This window comes from Protomyctophum parallelum, assembly GCF_964188405.1.
Source record: "Protomyctophum parallelum genome assembly, chromosome: 15".
NCBI lineage: Eukaryota > Metazoa > Chordata > Actinopteri > Myctophiformes > Myctophidae > Protomyctophum > Protomyctophum parallelum.
Window position 1 is genome coordinate 13,590,841 of NC_139710.1, and position 20,233 is coordinate 13,611,073.

Sequence of the window (20,233 nt, forward strand, 5' to 3'; positions counted from 1 at the left end):
AGTTTTCCCTCTTTTCATCCTTGCCATGCCAAATCTCTCTTGAACACGGTTTAGTAAATATTGTAGTGAAATGTGCACAACGCCCTGTCAGCTTGCAGTAATTCAAAAGGTGCAAGAGAAAATCTGGCCCCGTGTAAATCATCCTTGCTTCTGCATTTGTATTTGGGACCTCCAAAATCTCACCACTCCCACAATACCATGACCAAGCAGGGGAGCCCCATGTGGCGGGACATGCTGTAGTGAAATTGGGTTACGGTGCAATGCTGTGCAATTACTTTGATTACAATGGTTGAAAAGCCAGGAACCTCAAATGCCCTACTCTGCTACAGCCTACAGCCAACAGCAGCACAGTCAGGAAAACTAGTGGGCGTACTGGTGCCACTTGGCTCCACCAGAGTTAATTTCGTCAACGGCGAAAAGGTTCGCCGACTACCTTTTAGTACAAGTTTGATTTCAATTCACCAGGTGCTCCAGTGAACACAATAGGCCTTGCAAAGTTGACTGGGTCATCACTCGCTTTGCTTTGGAGTGGATTGCTTCGTATAGGAATTGAGAGTTGAGATTGAGAATATGGTATCTAGTTCACACTACACAAGTAGTCAGCCCTGAAACATGACGAGCAGAGTATCCCTCATCACTACAACATGGATAGCATCAGCTCCTGAGGTCGGCAACCGAGCGAACATGCTCGGTTCTTCATCAACGGGTTCCGACGCATCGTGAAGGCGATATGGACGGCAAGCGACGGGACCTTGTCGTCACGCCCACGCCGGTATTCAAAAAGTCTTCCCCTTCTATCACCCTTACACCAATCAACCAATTTATTTAACGTGTAGAATCACCATGATGCATGGTCCAATATCACTTAACAAAACACACAACAGGCAAACATAATCACAACAAAATACGGTAATGACAACACAAACTTAAAGACAACAGAGCCAAAATGATGCCTGCACAAAAATAATGCTCAGCGTTCTAATGTAGACTAACTAGAAAATAGCACTCCTTGGAAAGTAGATCTCCACGCTGCGATTCAAGAGCTATCAGAAAGTAGATCTCCACGCTGCAGTTCAAGAGCTATCAGAAAGTAGAACTCTATGCTGCGGTTCAAGACCTATCAGACAGTAGATCTCCACGCTGCAGTTCAAGACCTATCAGAAAGTAGATCTCCACGCTGCAGTTCAAGAGCTATCAGAAAGTAGATCTCCACGCTGCAGTTCAAGAGCTATCAGAAAGTAGAACTCCATGCTGCGGTTCAAGAGCTATTAGCCAAAACGAGAAGCAGCCTCCTGTAGCACAACCATGAGACCAATTTGAAAGATTTGGGGTGGAGGGTCTCCTTTGACCTACTGTGAGTGTGGGTTCAAACTCAAAGTTTCAGACCGATTTGTCCAGCATGCTGATTTGTCAGAGATCATGCTTCCAGAGTATGAGAACGTGGCTAATCTGGGTCGTCGATCTCCTCACCCAGTGGAGCAAAGCCACTGAAGAGCGGACAATAATCATCTTCTTTTTGGGGTTTGTTTTGAGGGAGGGAAACCTTCTTGCTGACTTTCACCATGGTTCTCTACACCTGATAGTTGTGTGGTGGCAGAGAGCAGAGAACAACATGGATTGATAGTCTGGCGGTTGTAGACAGAACATCAGGGAAAAGAGCTCCTGCTGGACAAGATCCATGATAACAAACTCAATGATTTAAGTGTGTGTGTGATTGCTGATGCCCTAGCCATGTTGGATGAATGGTGAGACACGGGATCAAAGTATATGTCAAAAGAACTGGCCCAGGACTTACTTATAGTAACATGAGCAGTCCATTTAGGTCACAGAGTCACGGTACTGTAGTATGTGGACAGACCTGAGGTGATCCGGAGGCAGAATGTTTGGAAGCAGTATTGAATTGAAGATTGTATTTTATTTCTTAGCAGCCATAGCAGTCTGTGGTTCACAGCAGTAAAACAGCAGGACTGGAAACCGGGAGAGTAGTAGCGGGTACTGGCAATTCGGCTGTGGTGATCTACCTCAGCTAGACTCCCAGCTAACCAACAATAGGAAATAACTTCATAATCCATTCATTTAACTATTTTAAAGCAAATAGCAAGTTGACTTTCGGGCAGAATGTAGGCGTTTGGAAAGTTAGAGTTTAGGTTAAAAGAGCAAACAAAATTGCAAGATTGGCAAATGATACTGGCAGATTAAAATAATAAAAGCACATAAAAGCATAACGTTAAGCATGACAGGAGGTGCTGCTGGCAGCGCTTTGTGTCTCAACCCTGATTCTATCGCTGTCTCGGAGTACTAACACTTCAAAAGGATCTCCTCCTTACATAATACTTGAAGAATATCCTCGTCTTTCTATACAAGAGAAGAATATTTGGACATGGGTATTAATTATCAAACAAAAAGCAGAGGACAACAATGCACACACATATACAGTATATATATACATACATAACAGACAAAGAATAAAAAAGTAGAATACACACTGTAGGTAGGCCTGGTAGTCCACGTACCCCGATGACAGCATTTAGCTCAGCCATGGTCACCTGTTTGGCCCGTTCAACAGCCTGGACTACCTGCTGTTGGTGCTGCAACAAACAAACAAACAAACAGTGTGCGCGCACACACACAGTAAGTTACATGCCAATAATGCATTAGTTTGATTATATGCTTTGTTGTTTTAAACTTAAATAAGTAGCAGCAATGTGAAGGGCACCTTTAAAATAATTGTTTAATTTATCAACGTTAGAACTGGCTCTCTTCCCTTCTTGTCTGCAGCCCAAAAACACATAGTGTACACACACAGGCCCACACAAAATACTGTACAAACACACTTACCTCCTGAGAGAGGAAGGGTATGACTTGTGCACAGATGGTGTTCAATCTCTTGGCAATTTCGGTCTGGGAAGGGAGAGAGGGGCGGTGTAAGTTTAAATACCATAATTATAGTCATTTAGATAGGACAGCTGTTTAGTATCATCAATCAGGTGTTACATTCATGCACACGTACATACACTTCAAACTGCTACCACCACAACAAGCTGACATTAATTAGCGCATACACATACTGTGACTGCGAAGAGTGAGTACAACCAATGCACCTCCCATCCTCTCACACAAACACACACACACACACACACACAATATGACAAGAGATTCTCTAGCGTAGCTATCAGCATGAGATCAAGTTTCTCTCTCTCAATTATTCCGCTTTTTTCTCTCCCCGTCCTCTCGGTTCTCTGGACCTGGACCTCTTCCCATCAGCGCTTTGCCATAATCTCATCAGTCCCTAATTTCATTTGCTCCCCCATCTAGTATCCATGCCAACACATCCGCCTGCCCCCCCCAAGCCCCGGAGGTGGCTACAATTGGCCGAAACCAGATATCCCCACGGTGGCATCAAATCAGATAAGGATGCTCATATTACATATCGTCCAATCAAATTGATACGAGTAGGGTCAGGGCGAAGAGGGAATTGGAGGAGCCTTGAAATGTAGTAATGGCTCATCACACACACACACACACACACACACACACACACACACCTTAAAGAACCAGCTAAATACACGCCTTTCACAGGACCTCTCGATTTGTGCGTGCACGCACAGACAGTTGCACACACAGATGCACACTAAGCTCCATCAGCTGAACTAAAAGCACACACAATATTACCCAGGCACAGTTCATCCAATTATATACTTGATGTTGATGAGCCAATTAAGGGACTATTTTAGCCGCATAAACCCAGACAGAACTAAATTAAGAAACTGGTACACCCGAAGAGCCATAAATACAAATGACTTTGACCAGAATACACCTTGAGTGACCTAAATAAATTACTTTGCCCGTGTAAATATAGAAACTACTTTGCACACAATACTCCAAGAGGACATTGATAAAGGCACCACTTTACCCAGGCCAGAATACACCTCTAAGTGGAACCAAAACAATATAAGTTTTTATTTTATTTGATCCAGAATCAAAGAGAATACCTAAAGAGAGAAGAGTTACAAGCTGTGATAGGAATGTCTGCAGGTGCAGCACACATTGCACTCATCATGGTCCATTATGCGTCAATCATTCTTCAACCACCTTCTGCTTTGTTTTACTAGATTAGAGGTCTTCAGAGGTCCAAGAAAAACACAGAAAAACACAGAGAGATGTCGGAACCGGGAGCCGAACGGCGAACAGACCTGGCTATTATAATGAATATGAGGACCGTACTCATACAAAGCTCAAGAACCCGAAATGACCGAATGCTCTCATTATTATTAAGAGTTGTACATTATTATTAAATAAAACGTCTTTTTTACATAAACGAAGCCAACTGTTGGTGGTGCTGCATGGTCATTTACGTGTGAATGTAATATGTATAATCCCAGAGTTGTAGTAGTTGTTTATCATTATATTCAGCTGGGTTCAACACGTTCAACACGCTATGACAACTCGATTATTTTACCAAATTTGAACAATTAACCAAAATGTTACGTTAATATCAACAATATAGATATAACTTCCCCGACTTCTATCGTTTGCTGTTGTTTGTAAAGGCCTATTCATACTCCAGTTTGAGGCGATAGCTTATCACTGCAGTGGAGTTTTCTAAAGGTTAGAACTTAGAAGACTACAACATTACATCACTCGCCGCAGTGATCAGCTATCACTGCGGACCCCGACACATCTCTGTTTTTACTGTCCTATAAGTCCTTTCTCTCTGGGCTATCACCTCGTTCACTGATTGGTCCAGGTCGGTCGGTTCGGATCACGGGTATTTTCGGATCACAGGCTTACCCGAAGACCTTTTAGGACAATTTGGTCTAAAGAGCGACCTTACAAAAAATGTGTGCGTCAACCTGTAGTTCTGTCCGTCTCATTTATTTATTTATTTTATCCCATGATGTTTACAAACAATTTCTTCACCCAGTGTTAATTGCCTAAGCTGTATCCCACGCGTATATCTTTTCTACGTCCGAGCATAGACATGGTAACGAACTGCCTGCCTCTGATTGGCCTACAGACACTGCCGGCCTTACCAGAGTTTCCTCCGAGGTGGAAGATACATGCTGGATAGTCTGCAGCGAGGTTACTTCATGGTGGGAACCAGAATGACAGCTTGGCACGCGCGACAGTAACAATTTTTGTAGAAGAGGCAAACTAATATTGTGTATTTTATTGGCCTGTTTATTTGTATACACGTGTGCTTGAAACATTATTGTACTGTAAAAAGGTCTCTTTTCCCTTGATCTTTATATTTTTTAGTTTAACTATTAGTTTACTATAATTAGATTAAAGGCGTAGTGAAACACCGTTCTGAAGTTTCTGAACCAATCAGAGTGTCGCATCCCTTCAGGCGATGTGACGGTAGCTAGGGACGGTAGCTATGCTACATGCAGTACACATGGAGTGTGTTTGTTTACAAGTCAGATAGTCGGCCAGCTGTATCAGTTTACTGATATGTGGCTTATTTCTACCCTATAATGTTTTCAGATACATATTTTAGCGTAATGATTAAGTTGAAACCGAGTAATACACTATCTGGATGTTATCTTGAATGGGAATAAAATAATCAGTAGCAGCTGTGATGGACGGATGCGCAGATAAGGGGAATTAAACGGGTGAGCTTCATTTTTATTGGCTTTTATAGATGTGTATCTCTACACGTCATCACGCAGTACGTTTTCGTTTTCAGGAAGTAATACAAATTCGATTTTTATGAACTTTTGATATAAAAATACACACAAATTAGAATTTGCCAATTTTTTTGGCATCCATTGTTGGGTATGCCCATATGATGACCACGGATATGATCTAAAAGTGTGAAATCTTTATTTTTCATTTCACTACCCCTTTAATACCTTGATCTTTATCTTTTAGTATAATAGTATTAATTTACTATAATTAGATTAATAAACGATAAACACTAACACTGTAATTTAGAACACAGCCAAATCAAATCATAGTACATACGTGTTCAATCAATTATTCAATCAAAGCAAATGGCACAAACAATATTAGTTTGCCTCTTCTACAAAAATAAAAGTTACAAGTAGCCTGACCTAAGCAGAGACATTTCTGGCCTAGATGGGAGGGTCGCGTCTCAGAAAAGCGCGCACCCTGATTGGATCTCATCGATCTGTCCGTCACCCCCGGCCCCTCCTCTCCCCCCTAGTGCAGCGCTACGTCACATAATTTAGAGCGACGCCTACGCGGAAGGGTTGACTCCCACTTTTAGACTGGTTCAGCCCACGGCTTTTTCCAGGCTTTCATCTTTCGCGCAGACGAAATGAAAGCCTGGGTATCGAGGCTAAGTTACAAGTTACTGTCGCGTGTTACCATTCTCTTGTACTTGTATTATTTCCCACCTTCCCACCATCTCAGGACAGGCAAGACGGGCAGTGTCGGTAGGCAAATCAGAGGCAGGCGGGGCGTTACCATGTCTATGCTCGGACGTAGAATAGATATACTCGTATCCCACACAGAGCCTGAGGAGTGAGCAGGTCGCTTCTTCTCACCTGGCAGGGGGGAGTTTCCCTGGTAGGACAAAAGAAAAGTACACACACTAGTCTACTAGACTAGGGTGCACTAGTCACATTGGTGTGTTCTACCGTTATACGCTATATACATATTATGCCGTGCCGAGCTCACCGATCTATGCTAGCAACTAAGGCTAACTAGGAATACATAAACATGTTAAGGCTACAAATCCCTAAAGCTATGATCCAAGAAGGAAATCTGACCGCAACAAAAAAAAACTAGAAAGCTCCGAGAGTAAAAACTATGCTTAGCAAGAACTAACAAGGACATGATAATGATGTTAGCCAATGTTAAATCTATGCACGCTAACAAGGCTTATCTAGTGGCACTCACAGGGGTTAATAAAGGTAATAGGAAATGGGAGCAGATTTTGTGCCCTTTGTGCAGATCTGATCCTTTCCACAGGTGAAAATCTGATTACACAGGGTCTCTCTCCCAAGAAGTACAATCAAAAGTTACGATTTTCTATGCCTGTGCATCAAATTTAACAGTTGGTTGAGGAAGAGTCCTCATGATATTGGGGTAGACATGTTTAAGAAGAGTCCAATAGTCCTCATTTTCCCTAACGCACCATTAAAAACACAGCAGAGGGAGAAATGCATATGCGCACACACACAATGTGCTGAGTTAGAATAGGCCTCACATTACACATAATTGCAGGATTATGAATTTCTCCCTCGTACACACATGCACATGCACACGCACACACACACACACACACACACACAAGTCTCTCCCCCTCCCTCCTTGCTTCTCAGCAGGAGGTGGGTAGTTAGTTTGTACACCGCCCCCCCCCCCCCAGGAGCTTGTTGCTCTGACAACTGCAGCCCCAAGCTAATGACCTCCCCTGGAGCTTTGCTCTGTGTGTTGTGTTGTGTTGTGTGCGCGTGCGTGCGTGCGTGCGTGCGGACTGTGGACAATGGGCAGAGATGCACCTTCTCACAATGACAGAACAGTAGTTTCACACAGATATAAAATGAAAGACAAGCAATAGAGAAAAGGGGCAGGGTGTGAGAGAGGGGAAGCGAGGAGCACATTGTAAAATGAGAGCGAGGGAGGGAGAAAGGAAAGTAGATAACCGGAGAGAGTGAAAGTGTGGCGGGACTACAGTAGAGGGTAGAGAGAGAGAGCCAGAGATCCACTCCTCAAAGCAGCCAGGCCAATCCACCTCCAATTTCCTCTGGTCTGACGGGTCGATATCTGTGGTAATTACTGGTAAACGCTCTGAGCCCTGCACCACTCCTGTGGGGAAACGTCTATCTGTTTGTGTGTATGTGTGTTGGGGGGGCTCACGTGAGCACTTGCCTACCTATCTGTAAGTACATTTATATTCTTGCTATGCAAGTACAGTATATGTCACCCTTTTTTGTGTATCTGCATTCACACACTCAGGTGTGAACATATTTGCTTAGTGCTGCCTTTGTTATGTTTAAATGTCCTTGGCTGCAAGTGTGCCTCTCCCTCGTTGTAAAGAGGAGCTCTACTGTCTTTCTCCCTCTGTGTTTCCTCGATAAAGGGCCTCACCGTGATCGATTCCTCTGCCCTCCCCGGCCCTGCCCCTCTAATGTAATAAAGCAGGCCGCTCCCCCAGACAGCACCAATCAATCTACAGAGCCATTCATCCTGCCTCTGGGCTCAGCCGGCCGGCCCTAACCAGGGAAATGGAGACAGAGCTCCATCGATCACAGATAAACACACAAACATATGCACAAATGGCCAGATATACACACACACACACACATACGCGCATGCGCAAAATAAAACTGAACACCCACACAAGTACATAAAAACCTTGCCAATAAGAAAGGCAAACAGATGATGCATGCAGACGGACAGACAGGTAAGCAAGCAGAGACATAAATGGACAAGTACATAAATGGACATACCTGCTTATGCATTTCAATGTTGAGGCCATAAGACATCTCATAGTACTGGGGAGAGCAAAGAGTCAATGGTTAGAGCAAGGGCATGTAATATAATTTAAAGCCATAGAAAAGATTTCAATGCTGCAAAAACTATTTACGGTTCACAAGTTAAAGGTTTTAAAGTTTTTGTCTGCATTAATCACCATGCTGTGTTCCATAACTTGTCAGGTGTTGAGTATCTTGCTGCCGTGATGCACAGATGGTATTTTGAGGCAACGTACAGTAGATGCGAGAATTGTGCAAGTACGACCAGTGGAGGATCATTTCCTGCTTTTTCAATTGAAATGTTTTCAACCCTGCTATAATGTTGATTAAGCCAGAATAGATTTTAACCTTTTAAAAAAAAAAGATGAATGCAATTATAAAATAAAATGACTTTATTTTTCTGGTATGGCAGACACATGTTGTGATAGTTTGCCATGATAATGATTCAGTAATTAAGGATCCAGGTTGCACGGTTTGTTATAATATAATGGCATTTCCAGCACCTGGAATGAAGGATGTTCATTGTTCAGTTCACCGATCTATGGCTTTACACAACACCTTCACATAGTGTATTATGATCTATGGCTTTACACAACACCTTCACATAGTGTATTATGATCTATGGCTTTAAACAACACCTTCACATAGTGTATTATGATCTATGGCTTTAAACAACACCTTCACATAGTGTATTATGATCTATGGCTTTACACAACACCTTCACATAGTGTATTATGATCTATGGCTTTAAACAACACCTTCACATAGTGTATTATGATCTATGGCTTTAAACAACACCTTCACATAGTGTATTATGATCTATGGCTTTACACAACACCTTCACATAGTGTATTATGATCTATGGCTTTACACAACACCTTCACATAGTGTATTATGATCTATGGCTTTAAACAACACCTTCACATAGTGTATTATGATCTATGGCTTTACACAACACCTTCACATAGTGTATTATGATCTATGGCTTTACACAACACCTTCACATAGTGTATTATGATCTATGGCTTTACACAACACCTTCACATAGTGTATTATGACAACACCTTCACATAGTGTATTATGATCTATGGCTTTAAACAACACCTTCACATAGTGTATTATGATCTATGGCTTTAAACAACACCTTCACATAGTGTATTATGATCTATGGCTTTACACAACACCTTCACATAGTGTATTATGATCTATGGCTTTACACAACACCTTCACATAGTGTATTATGATCTATGGCTTTAAACAACACCTTCACATAGTGTATTATGATCTATGGCTTTACACAACACCTTCACATAGTGTATTATGATCTATGGCTTTACACAACACCTTCACATAGTGTATTATGATCTATGGCTTTAAACAACACCTTCACATAGTGTATTATGATCTATGGCTTTACACAACACCTTCACATAGTGTATTATGATCTATGGCTTTACACAACACCTTCACATAGTGTATTATGATCTATGGCTTTACACAACACCTTCACATAGTGTATTATGATCTATGGCTTTAAACAACACCTTCACATAGTGTATTATGATCTATGGCTTTAAACAACACCTTCACATAGTGTATTATGATCTATGGCTTTAAACAACACCTTCACATAGTGTATTATGATCTATGGCTTTAAACAACACCTTCACATAGTGTATTATGATCTATGGCTTTACACAACACCTTCACATAGTGTATTATGATCTATGGCTTTAACCCATTCTGACCTGAGATCAGATTCATACGAGGTTTCCGCCGGACACACACTGGTCCTGATGAACCCATTCTGACCTGAGATCAGATTCTAAAAATGTCAGTCGCTCTTCGATTTTTCAAAAATAGCAGACCTACAAGCTCGTATCGCGCCACTCGGTGGCGCGATATGAGCTTGTAGATCTGCTATTTTTAAATAGCTAAAGCATAACATGATGCTGACACCAAAATGGGTGCCCGGTCAGAATGGGTTAAACAACACCTTCACATAGTGTATTATGATCTATGGCTTTACACAACACCTTCACATAGTGTATTATGATCTATGGCTTTACACAACACCTTCACATAGTGTATTATGATCTATGGCTTTAAACAACACCTTCACATAGTGTATTATGATCTATGGCTTTACACAACACCTTCACATAGTGTATTATGATCTATGGCTTTAAACAACACCTTCACATAGTGTATTATGATCTATGGCTTTAAACAACACCTTCACATAGTGTATTATGATCTATGGCTTTACACAACACCTTCACATAGTGTATTATGATCTATGGCTTTACACAACACCTTCACATAGTGTATTATGATCTATGGCTTTACACAACACCTTCACATAGTGTATTATGATCTATGGCTTTACACAACACCTTCACATAGTGTATTATGATCTATGGCTTTACACAACACCTTCACATAGTGTATTATGCGGCTGAAAATGTTGGTTTGGGTAAACGGCAAACGCAGAAATTCAATGAACAGCACATCGACGCACAGATGCGTATGTTTATTATGCAGTGGTGGAAAGTAACTAAGTACATTTACTTAAGTACTGTACTTAAGTTTCAGTTTTGAGGTGTTTGTACTTTACTTGACTATTTCCAATATCCAATACTTTCACTTCTACTCCACTACATCTCAGATCCTAATATTGTACTTTTACTCCACTACATTTATTTGACAGCTTTAGTTACTACTCTACTTACTAGTTACTTTGTAGATTAGGATTATTATTACAAAATATACATTACCCACTTCGGCCCTACATTTCGGCCATTCAAAAATAGCCGATCTACAAGTTTTAAAACTTGAAATGAGACATTCTGCATAAAGAGTTAAATTAATTTTGTACTTTTACTCAAGTAAATTTTGAATTGCGAAAAATGTAAGCACCTTTTCCGCCACAGTTATTATTAGGGGTGCACAATTATGAAATTATGACCGATATCCGATCTCCGATTATTTGCATGGTCATATCTGCCGATACAGATTCTGACCGGTTCCGATATTATACGGATTATACTGCCTTCAAACATTAGAAATACACAACTCTGTATTTCTAATGTTTATTGCGTCATCAATATTTGTGAAAATAATCTGTTCATAATCAAACATTTTGAGACCGATCCGATATGGCATTATTATGTCCGATTTCGATATGCCACCGATTATATGGTGCACCACTAGTTATTATACGTCTATTGTCTATTCAACAGATTGAATGGGTTGTTTCAGCAGACTACCACGGTGTCTCACCATGACATAGTGCCTCTGCATCTCCGTCTTCTCACTGGCCAACTTCTCACATTCCAGCTTCAGACTGAAAAGAAAGGAAAGAAAAGAAAACACAATATAAAATGTACTTCCACCGAAACACACAACATAGCTGATGATGAGCATTTGAGTTCACCGTTGATGTTTATCATAGTCTATAGAAATACTTACTATACTATATCCTAATATCAATGCACCACGTGACACGTCTCTGTGTGTATGTACGTCTGTATTCAAATTTGACAGATGCGTTCCACACCACCACAGGGAGTGCAGTGCCCCGTATCGAGGTCGTCGGATCGCCGGTTGTCTAGAACCAACACAAAGGCCTCTCTCTGCCTGGGCTCTGGACATCTCCATATATGGAGCTGGCCTGTTCTGACATCACAATGATTTTCTGACATCTGCATAATACTCCTTATTTGGGCATGCCTGACAAATAACTCCATATAAAAAGGGACACGGACATAATAACTGGGTGGGTCATTCATTTTCAACTTCAGCATCATTCCAAGTATGATATGTTCATTGATATTTTGGCTAAAATATATATATATATATATATATATATATATATATATATGAAGGTATTAAGGTTTATTTTTTTGGCTTTTGTGTCACGGACACAAAAACCCTTGGTGTCCTTGCTGGAGGTACGCACAGCGAGTTTGAAGTAGGTCAGTCCCCTAAATATGGGCCTATCAGTCAGATTGGCACGGTTCTGGACAACTGGGTCATATATGGGCATATCGGCCGGATTGGCGGAAATTCTGGCAGTCCTCAGCGAGAGGTTGAAGTCGGTTGGGCGGACTGTTCTCGTACAGATTTCACGCATTTATAGTAGAGATACTGTATCGGTATCAGGAAAAGTATCGGATCGGCCCTTATTTGTCATATCGGGTCATATCGGTATCGTGAATATGCCAGTCTAACCGCCGATCCGACACAGGGGTAAGGGGTTGACACTATGGCAGGTAAATAAAATGTTGGAGCATGTGGAGTTTGCTTTGGAGTTGCCCAAACTGCAAGTGCACATGTGAGGAGTCAGCTATAAACACAACACGAGATATATAGCTAGATGGCTATAAACACAACATGAGATCACGACACTGGAAACTGGGACATCCCTAATTTATAGTAGGATGTTGTCTGATAACGATAGCGATGAACTAATCTGATGCATTTCGGGCATTTAACCGGGATGGCACAACCTTGTGGCTTTTCTCCACATCATCCACACCACACGGTATGGTACAGGACAGCATGGCACTGCTTTTTCACCCTCTCCAAACGGACCCACACCAGGCTGTACCCCACTTCTATGAAGTAGGTACTAATTTAGCGCTGAATGGGTGGAGCTATGCGTTAGGTCTGTCGATAGCCCAAACAGACGGAGCACTGCGACAGCTTAGTAGTATATAAGAATCTGAAAGGTATGCGTGTTTTGTAAATTCAGAATAAACTCAATGGCAATCTTAATGTTATATAACGGCAAAGGATAACAAAACACACCTATCCTCTTCGTTTACACAAATGAACAAAGTCAACAACATTACTCTTCAGCATTACACACATAAATTAATCTCTTTTCAGCAATCCTCTTTCTCCTCTCTCTCTCTTCCACTGTAACTTTACAACTCAATTAACAGGTCTATTGGAGAGGGAAAGCAAGCTGCACGCTACAAGTCAGAGCAAATGCTTGCCTGTACTATACGTGCATGTGACGTGGAGAATTGCCAATGCCAATTGGCCGCCTGTTTTTTCTTTTCTGGTCACTATTTTTACGTAAATACAGCTAACGAGAACAATTTCAGAGCCAATGAGAATAACAAAAAAAATCTAAAGCACAGATAAAACGTAAGTAAGTTGTAGGTTTCACATTTGTCACCGACTGACAACTGTAGCCCACTAGCCCCATGACACCATGAGTTAAACTTTACAGGCAGTGTTATATAGCCAAACAACAAACACACAGAAGTCATGTTGAAATCCTGATGGTTTCCTTTTCCTTAAGCTTTTCAGTACAGTTCCCAAATTGAGTCAACTGTCTCACCCTAGAGAGGACCCACCCACACCCGTCAGCAGTGCAGCACTATCTATCACTCACAATCATGTAATCTCTCTATGTCGTCCTCAGACGAGCCCTCCATCGGCGTGGTGGTCATGGAAACATATAACCCACCAATCCATATTATATTTATTATAGTCTAGTTACTAGTTTCTACTAGACTCTAGTAGAAACATACAATCAATTAAAATGAGAAGAACCCCCATGGTTGTCACAGAAAATAACTATTTGAGCGTTTTTTATTCCACATAAATCAGACACTTGAAAAATTACAATTATTACTTTGAAGCAAAGCCTTCATTTGTAACAGGTTAGTGTCCATATACAATCCAATTGAGTCCAAGAGAAATGACTACTTTTTGGCTGCATGGAAAGAGGGAAATAATGTTGTTTCTAATATTATGTTCGCTAAAACAGATCATTATCACTGGCAGCGCATGAAAAAAACAAAAAACAAAACAAGAACGGTGTTCAACAAAAGGAAGCATTCCATTCTGTTATCCTTCTCAAAACATCCTCTTGTTGAAGCAACCTTGCCAACAAGCAAACACAAATAGAGGCATGCTCTTAACAGGGGTTAACATCAACAGAGTGGTTCATGAGAGTCGAGAGTATTAAAAGTTAAACAGGTATTGCGCTTCCTGCATAGTTATGATAACCGACTGCTGTCATCCTGGGATAACAGTGTTGGTTGCACAGCGTTTGTTTAGTTTAACCCCGCTGAGCATGAGGTATCCACCTCATACCGCTTCCCAAAACCAGGCGATAAAATGAAAAACCTGTGTGTGTGTGTGTGTGTGTGTGTGTGCGTGTGTTTGAGGTTGGGTGTGGAACAGAAACAAAACCTGAGTTCTCCGCTTCTGTCATTAGGTGAGCTTTCACCGGTTGTCACCCACAAATCCACAAAAGAAAACAAGCAATTGAATGCAGTCTCTCCTGCATGCATCTGTGCATAATTCTCTCTGAACACCAAGGCACGAACACAGACTAAACTGGGCAAAATAAAGAAAGATTTATGAAACCCTCAGGCAACACACCACCCTCTGGCTCTAACCCATCAGCCATCACCACGACTTACGACCTACCGCAGTGTCAGCGTCAACGCTTATGTCTGGTCTGATGTGTGAGTGCCTGTTGCCTTATTCAGTTTAAGGGTTAGGTTTGGGGTTTTGGCAGTTATTATGGGTGCCGTGAGCATTATGGTCTGGGGGGGGGGGGGGGGGGGGGGTCGGGGGGTCGTCAATGACATTCTTCCCCACAAGGACAGGAGAGTGTTGGTTGCATTGTGTACTGTATCCACCTGTGGTACTGTGCCTGAAGAAACTGGAACTCCTCCTTGATCCGGTCCAGTGACTCTGGGATGGTGAATTTGAAGGGTTGGCCCTGAGCCTGGTGGGGCGCCTGAGACACACACACACACACACACACACACACACACACACACACACACACACAAAAGTCACTTCCATCGAGTCTACTCCTCTCCGGGATCTCATATGTCAACAACTTAAAAATTATGAGGCATCATTCAAGTATAACATCGTCAGTCACCACTCCACAACGCTGCCAAGTGTACTTGGGCGTCGCAGTTATCAAGAGAGCATGTAATTAGGGACAGGTCTGGCAGGTTGTTAAAACTAAAACTAAAAACAAGATCCATCAAAAACTCTTGGAAAGCGCGAACGCTGCCACAAACATCCCCGACAGATCAGATCAGGTTAAGTCGGCTACAGTTCGGCCAGAGCAAAAGATTGAAGAAGATGACAAATGTCTCTCTTACCGGGTGTCGCCCCTGGGGAAACATCGTTATCTCCGAGAGGATGCGCCCGTTTCCTGCAAAGAACCCAAACTAAGGACCGGGGGGGGTTGGGGGTGTTCTTTATAAGTAGACCATGAAGACAAATCCATCCATCGCGATGTGGTCCTTGTTATGATACCACTGTGGTTTTGCCGTTACTTCCACATAAAAAAACCGAACGAAGGAACCGGATTTATGTGAATCTGCGCTTCCCTCTCTCTCTCTCCCCCGTGTGTGTGTGTTAGTGTGTGTGTGTGTGTGTGTGTGTGTGTGTGTGTGTGTGTGTGTGTGTGTGTGTGTGTGTGTGTGTGTGTGTGTGTGTGTGTGTGCGTGCGTGTTTCACTTGCTCTTCTTGTCCTCTTCGCTCCGCCGATCATATACGACTGTAAATCAGCCAGAAAAACACGGGAAACGGGTCATTAGCTGGAGGAGGGGGGCGCATACACCAGGTGAGGATGTAGACCCGGAGTCACTTCCCTGGATCTATTTTCACTCCGCGTGTGGTGGTGTTTTTTTGTTGCCGTGTTGGAGGAAAAAAGGGAGGGAAGAATCCGATATATTCCGAACGGAGAGACGACAAAACAAACAAACCAGGAAAAGAATCAAGTTGGCAGACCAAGCGTAGACATACGACAGCCGCAGAGCGGTCTGCACAGAGTCGGAGCACTAGAAACAAATCCACACAAGTTAATTGCAGTGAAGAGTTCCCACTTGACTCGCCGCGGTAGCTTGGTGGTTGAATATTCAACAACAACAAAAAAAATGAATATTTGCTCCGCGGGCCAATGCGCACGAGACTGGAGAGATGTTGTGGTCCAAGAAAATGTTTAATAGAACGCGGAAAATGTTGTTAGTCTTCACAACAACAACTCCTACCACGGCGGCAACAATCTTGCGTCTAGCTCCGCTTTACCTCAATGGCAACTTTCTCACGCGGTTTCACGACCCCCAACTAACCAAAACGCAGAGCACGCCCACAAAACGACCGCTGGCCAATGAGAAACGCTGCTCCACGTGGGCTAGTGACGTAGTTCATGGGACCGACCAATAGATGCCCCGTGTATGGCTTCGGTTCTTTTGACCTGATTGAGCTACGGGGATCCTGACCAATCCAGGCACCGTGAGCGCGGCCATAACGAGGCGCGCAGGGCGGGGAGTGAGGTGGAGGATGGCACATCTCAGCTGTCAGTCAAAGTAACGTGGGTAAACTGGAACAAGGTTAGACACTCACTCACTTGCGCGCCTGTGACGCGCGCTCACGCACGCATACAAGCAAATTTTCTGCCACACACACACATACACACACACACACACACACACACACACACACACACACACACACACACACACACACACACACACACACACACACACACACACACACAATAGGCTATTCTGAATCGGTAGCTGCTGTGAATCGTCCTTAGAAATGCCACAGCAAATTAACTCAATATTCCTCTCTCTCTCGCTTGCTCCCTCAAACACACACACACACACACACACACACACACACACACACACACACACACACACACACACACACACACACACTTAAATGAATTCCCCGTCTGTGTCTGCTAATGTTCACATTTCCTTGGTAATATGTTTTACTTTCTGCTTCACGTGAAATTATTTGTATGTCTTCCAAACACTCTATTGCTGTTTTTATTGCAAGTGGGTGGCATACTGGCATTTTATGCATGCCATATTCTGGCGCATGAATAGGTTACCATTATCCACTAACAAAACCTTGATGGCCTGCATGACGTAACACACACATTATTGTAAAAACTACAAGTGACTTAATTATGAACTATTTCCAAACATGACAAAATGACCAGCTCATAAGTCATCAAGTGGCCCATGTGCATGTTTCAGAAACTTGGTGGACTTAGGGTGTGCCAACTACTGTGTTCCACTTATCCTGTCTAAGCCCCTCTCAGTTCACAGGGAAAACCCCCATCAGGCACACACTGACCTGTGATTGGCTTAGAGAGCTCAACCCCTGACCCTGAGACCTTTGACCCCCCCTGGCGGCTGATCCGGTCCATATGAGACTCCTAACTGTGACCTGCCGTAACCTTTTTTCCCTGCCTCTCAAAAACACACCCTTACATGCACGCAAGCGCTCTCTCTCGCTCTCTCTCTCTTTCACATTCACACACACACACACACACACACACACACACACACACACACACACACACACACACACACACACACACACACACACACAGTGTGACTAATAATACCACCCACTGTGCCGCACCTGTGTATGTGCTTGTGTATAAAAGACAGGGTGACCTCATGTCATGAGATTGCACCTCTGTATGTGTGTGTGTATGTGTGTGCACACATGTGGAAGGAGATGAGCTTGTGTGACTGTGTATGTCTGTGTGTTACAAACTAGTGTCTCTCTCTCTCTCTCTCTCTCTCTCTCTCTCTCTTTCTCTCTCTCTGTTTGCTAACATTTGTCTTGACCTTCTCCTACCTTCACCTCTTCCACCTCCAACATAAACCAATCAGACGGCTTTGTAATATAAGCCAATTCCAATGTTTGGCTATTTGCTGCGCTCGTATCCTAAACCAGTTAGCCGTCCTGAAACAGAGACAGTCTATTTAGCTAAATTGTCTCTTCATCATGGTGGACAAGTACAACTAAGATCTATGGTTGTCTGTTACCAGCACTGTCCTGACCTGTACAGCAAAATTCTCTGTAGTAATTCAACTTCAACTTAAACACTCTCAAACCAGGGGGGCAGTCAGACAGATATTTTGTGAAGCCTGAAACTCCTAACCTGACGCTGCCAGATCCAAGAAGCTTGCTACACAAATTTGTTTCACAGCTTATTGGGATCTGGGATCGCGGAAGCAAATTCGATGACGGGGCTGTTCCTTTTTTTCAAGATACTTGGTAGATGATTGGATGGGACCGTCTGTCTATCACCGTGTGGGCGTGCAAACACAACCAATCATATTGACGTGTCTAGATAGCTTCACATCCGGTTTCGCACATATCCCGCCCTTAGCTCACGCTGATTGGTCCGGTACGGAACGGATTTTTGTCAGCTCAACTCCCTGAGAGATCCCAGATGAAGGCTGTGTTGGGGAACATGGTTACCGAATACCGCCCTCATCTGGCAGCGTCAGGTTATGAAACTCCTGAAAGTTCATATAATGGCCTGTTGTGGCGCTGTCACTGGACCCAAAAAAACCCATAGAAGTCCATGTATTTGGGCCCAACTTCACCTAGACTGTATTACCTTAATAAACATGGTCATGAATACTTTCTGCTTCCAGTCACTAGTTTAATGTCTCATTTCTAATGTCACAATATTCTTTTTGGAAAATTATGGTCCCATTTATAAAATAAATTACCATAAAGTCGCGTATGTTCTGAGGGGCGTGGCTACCGTTACAATCTATGATCAGGAGTCCCCACCCACTCGAGTCAAAATAAAAACCAACGGAGAAGAAGGGGGGAAGTCCCGGCTCGTTGTCTGGGCAGCCAATGGCCAGCTGGGCCCAAACGGATCCAGCCAATGGCCAGCTGGGCCCAAACGGATCTAGAAAGATGGCGACTTACAGTGCAGAAATAAGAGGCTTCATTTTACGTCCATGTTAGACCCGGGGAACGCTTTGTCCATATTTTTTACAGTCTATGTCTCAAACGCTATATACTTCCCCCAGGGCTCTATTTGATGTGCTTCTTTTTTCCCTGTCTTCAAACGTGCTCATAGATCTGCTATAGTTTTGCCCAATGTCCCAAAAAAATTCAAATATTTTTTTTTCCCAGTAAATAATGGCATGATGGCAAAACTATCCTTATTTCCAGGTCAACAAACCATGCATTTTGAGTGGGTCTATACTACTACTAGAATAGCAAAGATCAATGCAGGTTCCATTGATGAATGTTATATAGTTGACAGCATTATGACACAATCTCAATGGGGTCATGGTGGCAGCATGTTGTTAACTGAAACTATGGTCAGAGCGCCAAGTAGGATGAGATTAGGATTAGTGGACTACCAGGTAACGATTGATGGCCTATTAAAGTCTTATAGCAGTACTCGAGGAACGTGTGTGTGTGTGTGTGTGTGTGTGTGTGTGTGTGTGTGTGTGCGTGCATGCATTCCTGTGTTATTATTTCGTACATGCGGCCTGGGCCGTGGCTCAGCGGTCCAGGCACCTTGGTAGCCCGAGTCTGGCAGTGTGCCGCGGGTTCGACTCCCGATCCCGACGTCCTTCACTGCATGTCAATCCCCCATCTCTCTCCCCCATTTCCTGTCAGCCTACTGTCTGTCCCTCTATAAAAAATATAAAAAATAAAGGCGAAAGCCGCAAAAAAAAAAACATAAAAAATAAAAAATTCGTACATGCTGAGCGTTTTATGAGATTGTGGATCCTCAATTATGAGGAAGTGTTCTCAACGATATAAGCGATATTCTGTGTTTCCTTTCCGTGGAACAGAACAGGCAGGTAGATAATGGTGCATGATCTCACTAACCCTCTGATTTCTTTAACAAAATAGCCTATCCCTTAATCCCCCCCCCCCCTGCACGCACGCGTGCGCACACACACACACACACACACACACACACACACACACACACGCACGCACAC

At 42.9% G+C, this 20,233-nt stretch overlaps 1 protein-coding gene across 2 annotated transcripts in view; it reads right to left on the minus strand.

Annotated features, from left to right (window-relative positions):
• LOC310872801 (transducin-like enhancer protein 1) overlaps positions 1 to 16,518 on the minus strand; it is a 38,855-nt gene extending 22,337 nt beyond the window's left edge. The window contains exons 1-6 of one of the 2 annotated variants that reach the window (XM_083784943.1): positions 15,593 to 16,518; positions 15,113 to 15,213; positions 11,727 to 11,790; positions 8,421 to 8,465; positions 2,839 to 2,901; positions 2,514 to 2,588 (exon numbers count right to left, since the gene is read on the minus strand). In XM_083784943.1, the coding sequence (XP_083641069.1) occupies positions 2,514 to 2,588; positions 2,839 to 2,901; positions 8,421 to 8,465; positions 11,727 to 11,790; positions 15,113 to 15,213; positions 15,593 to 15,616 (372 nt within the window). In that variant the 5' untranslated portion in view covers positions 15,617 to 16,518. Of the gene's footprint in view, positions 1 to 2,486; positions 2,589 to 2,838; positions 2,902 to 8,420; positions 8,466 to 11,726; positions 11,791 to 15,112; positions 15,214 to 15,592 lie in introns of both variants that reach the window. The other variant, XM_083784942.1, reaches the window with a different exon arrangement.
• Positions 16,519 to 20,233: the final 3,715 nt, after the last annotated feature.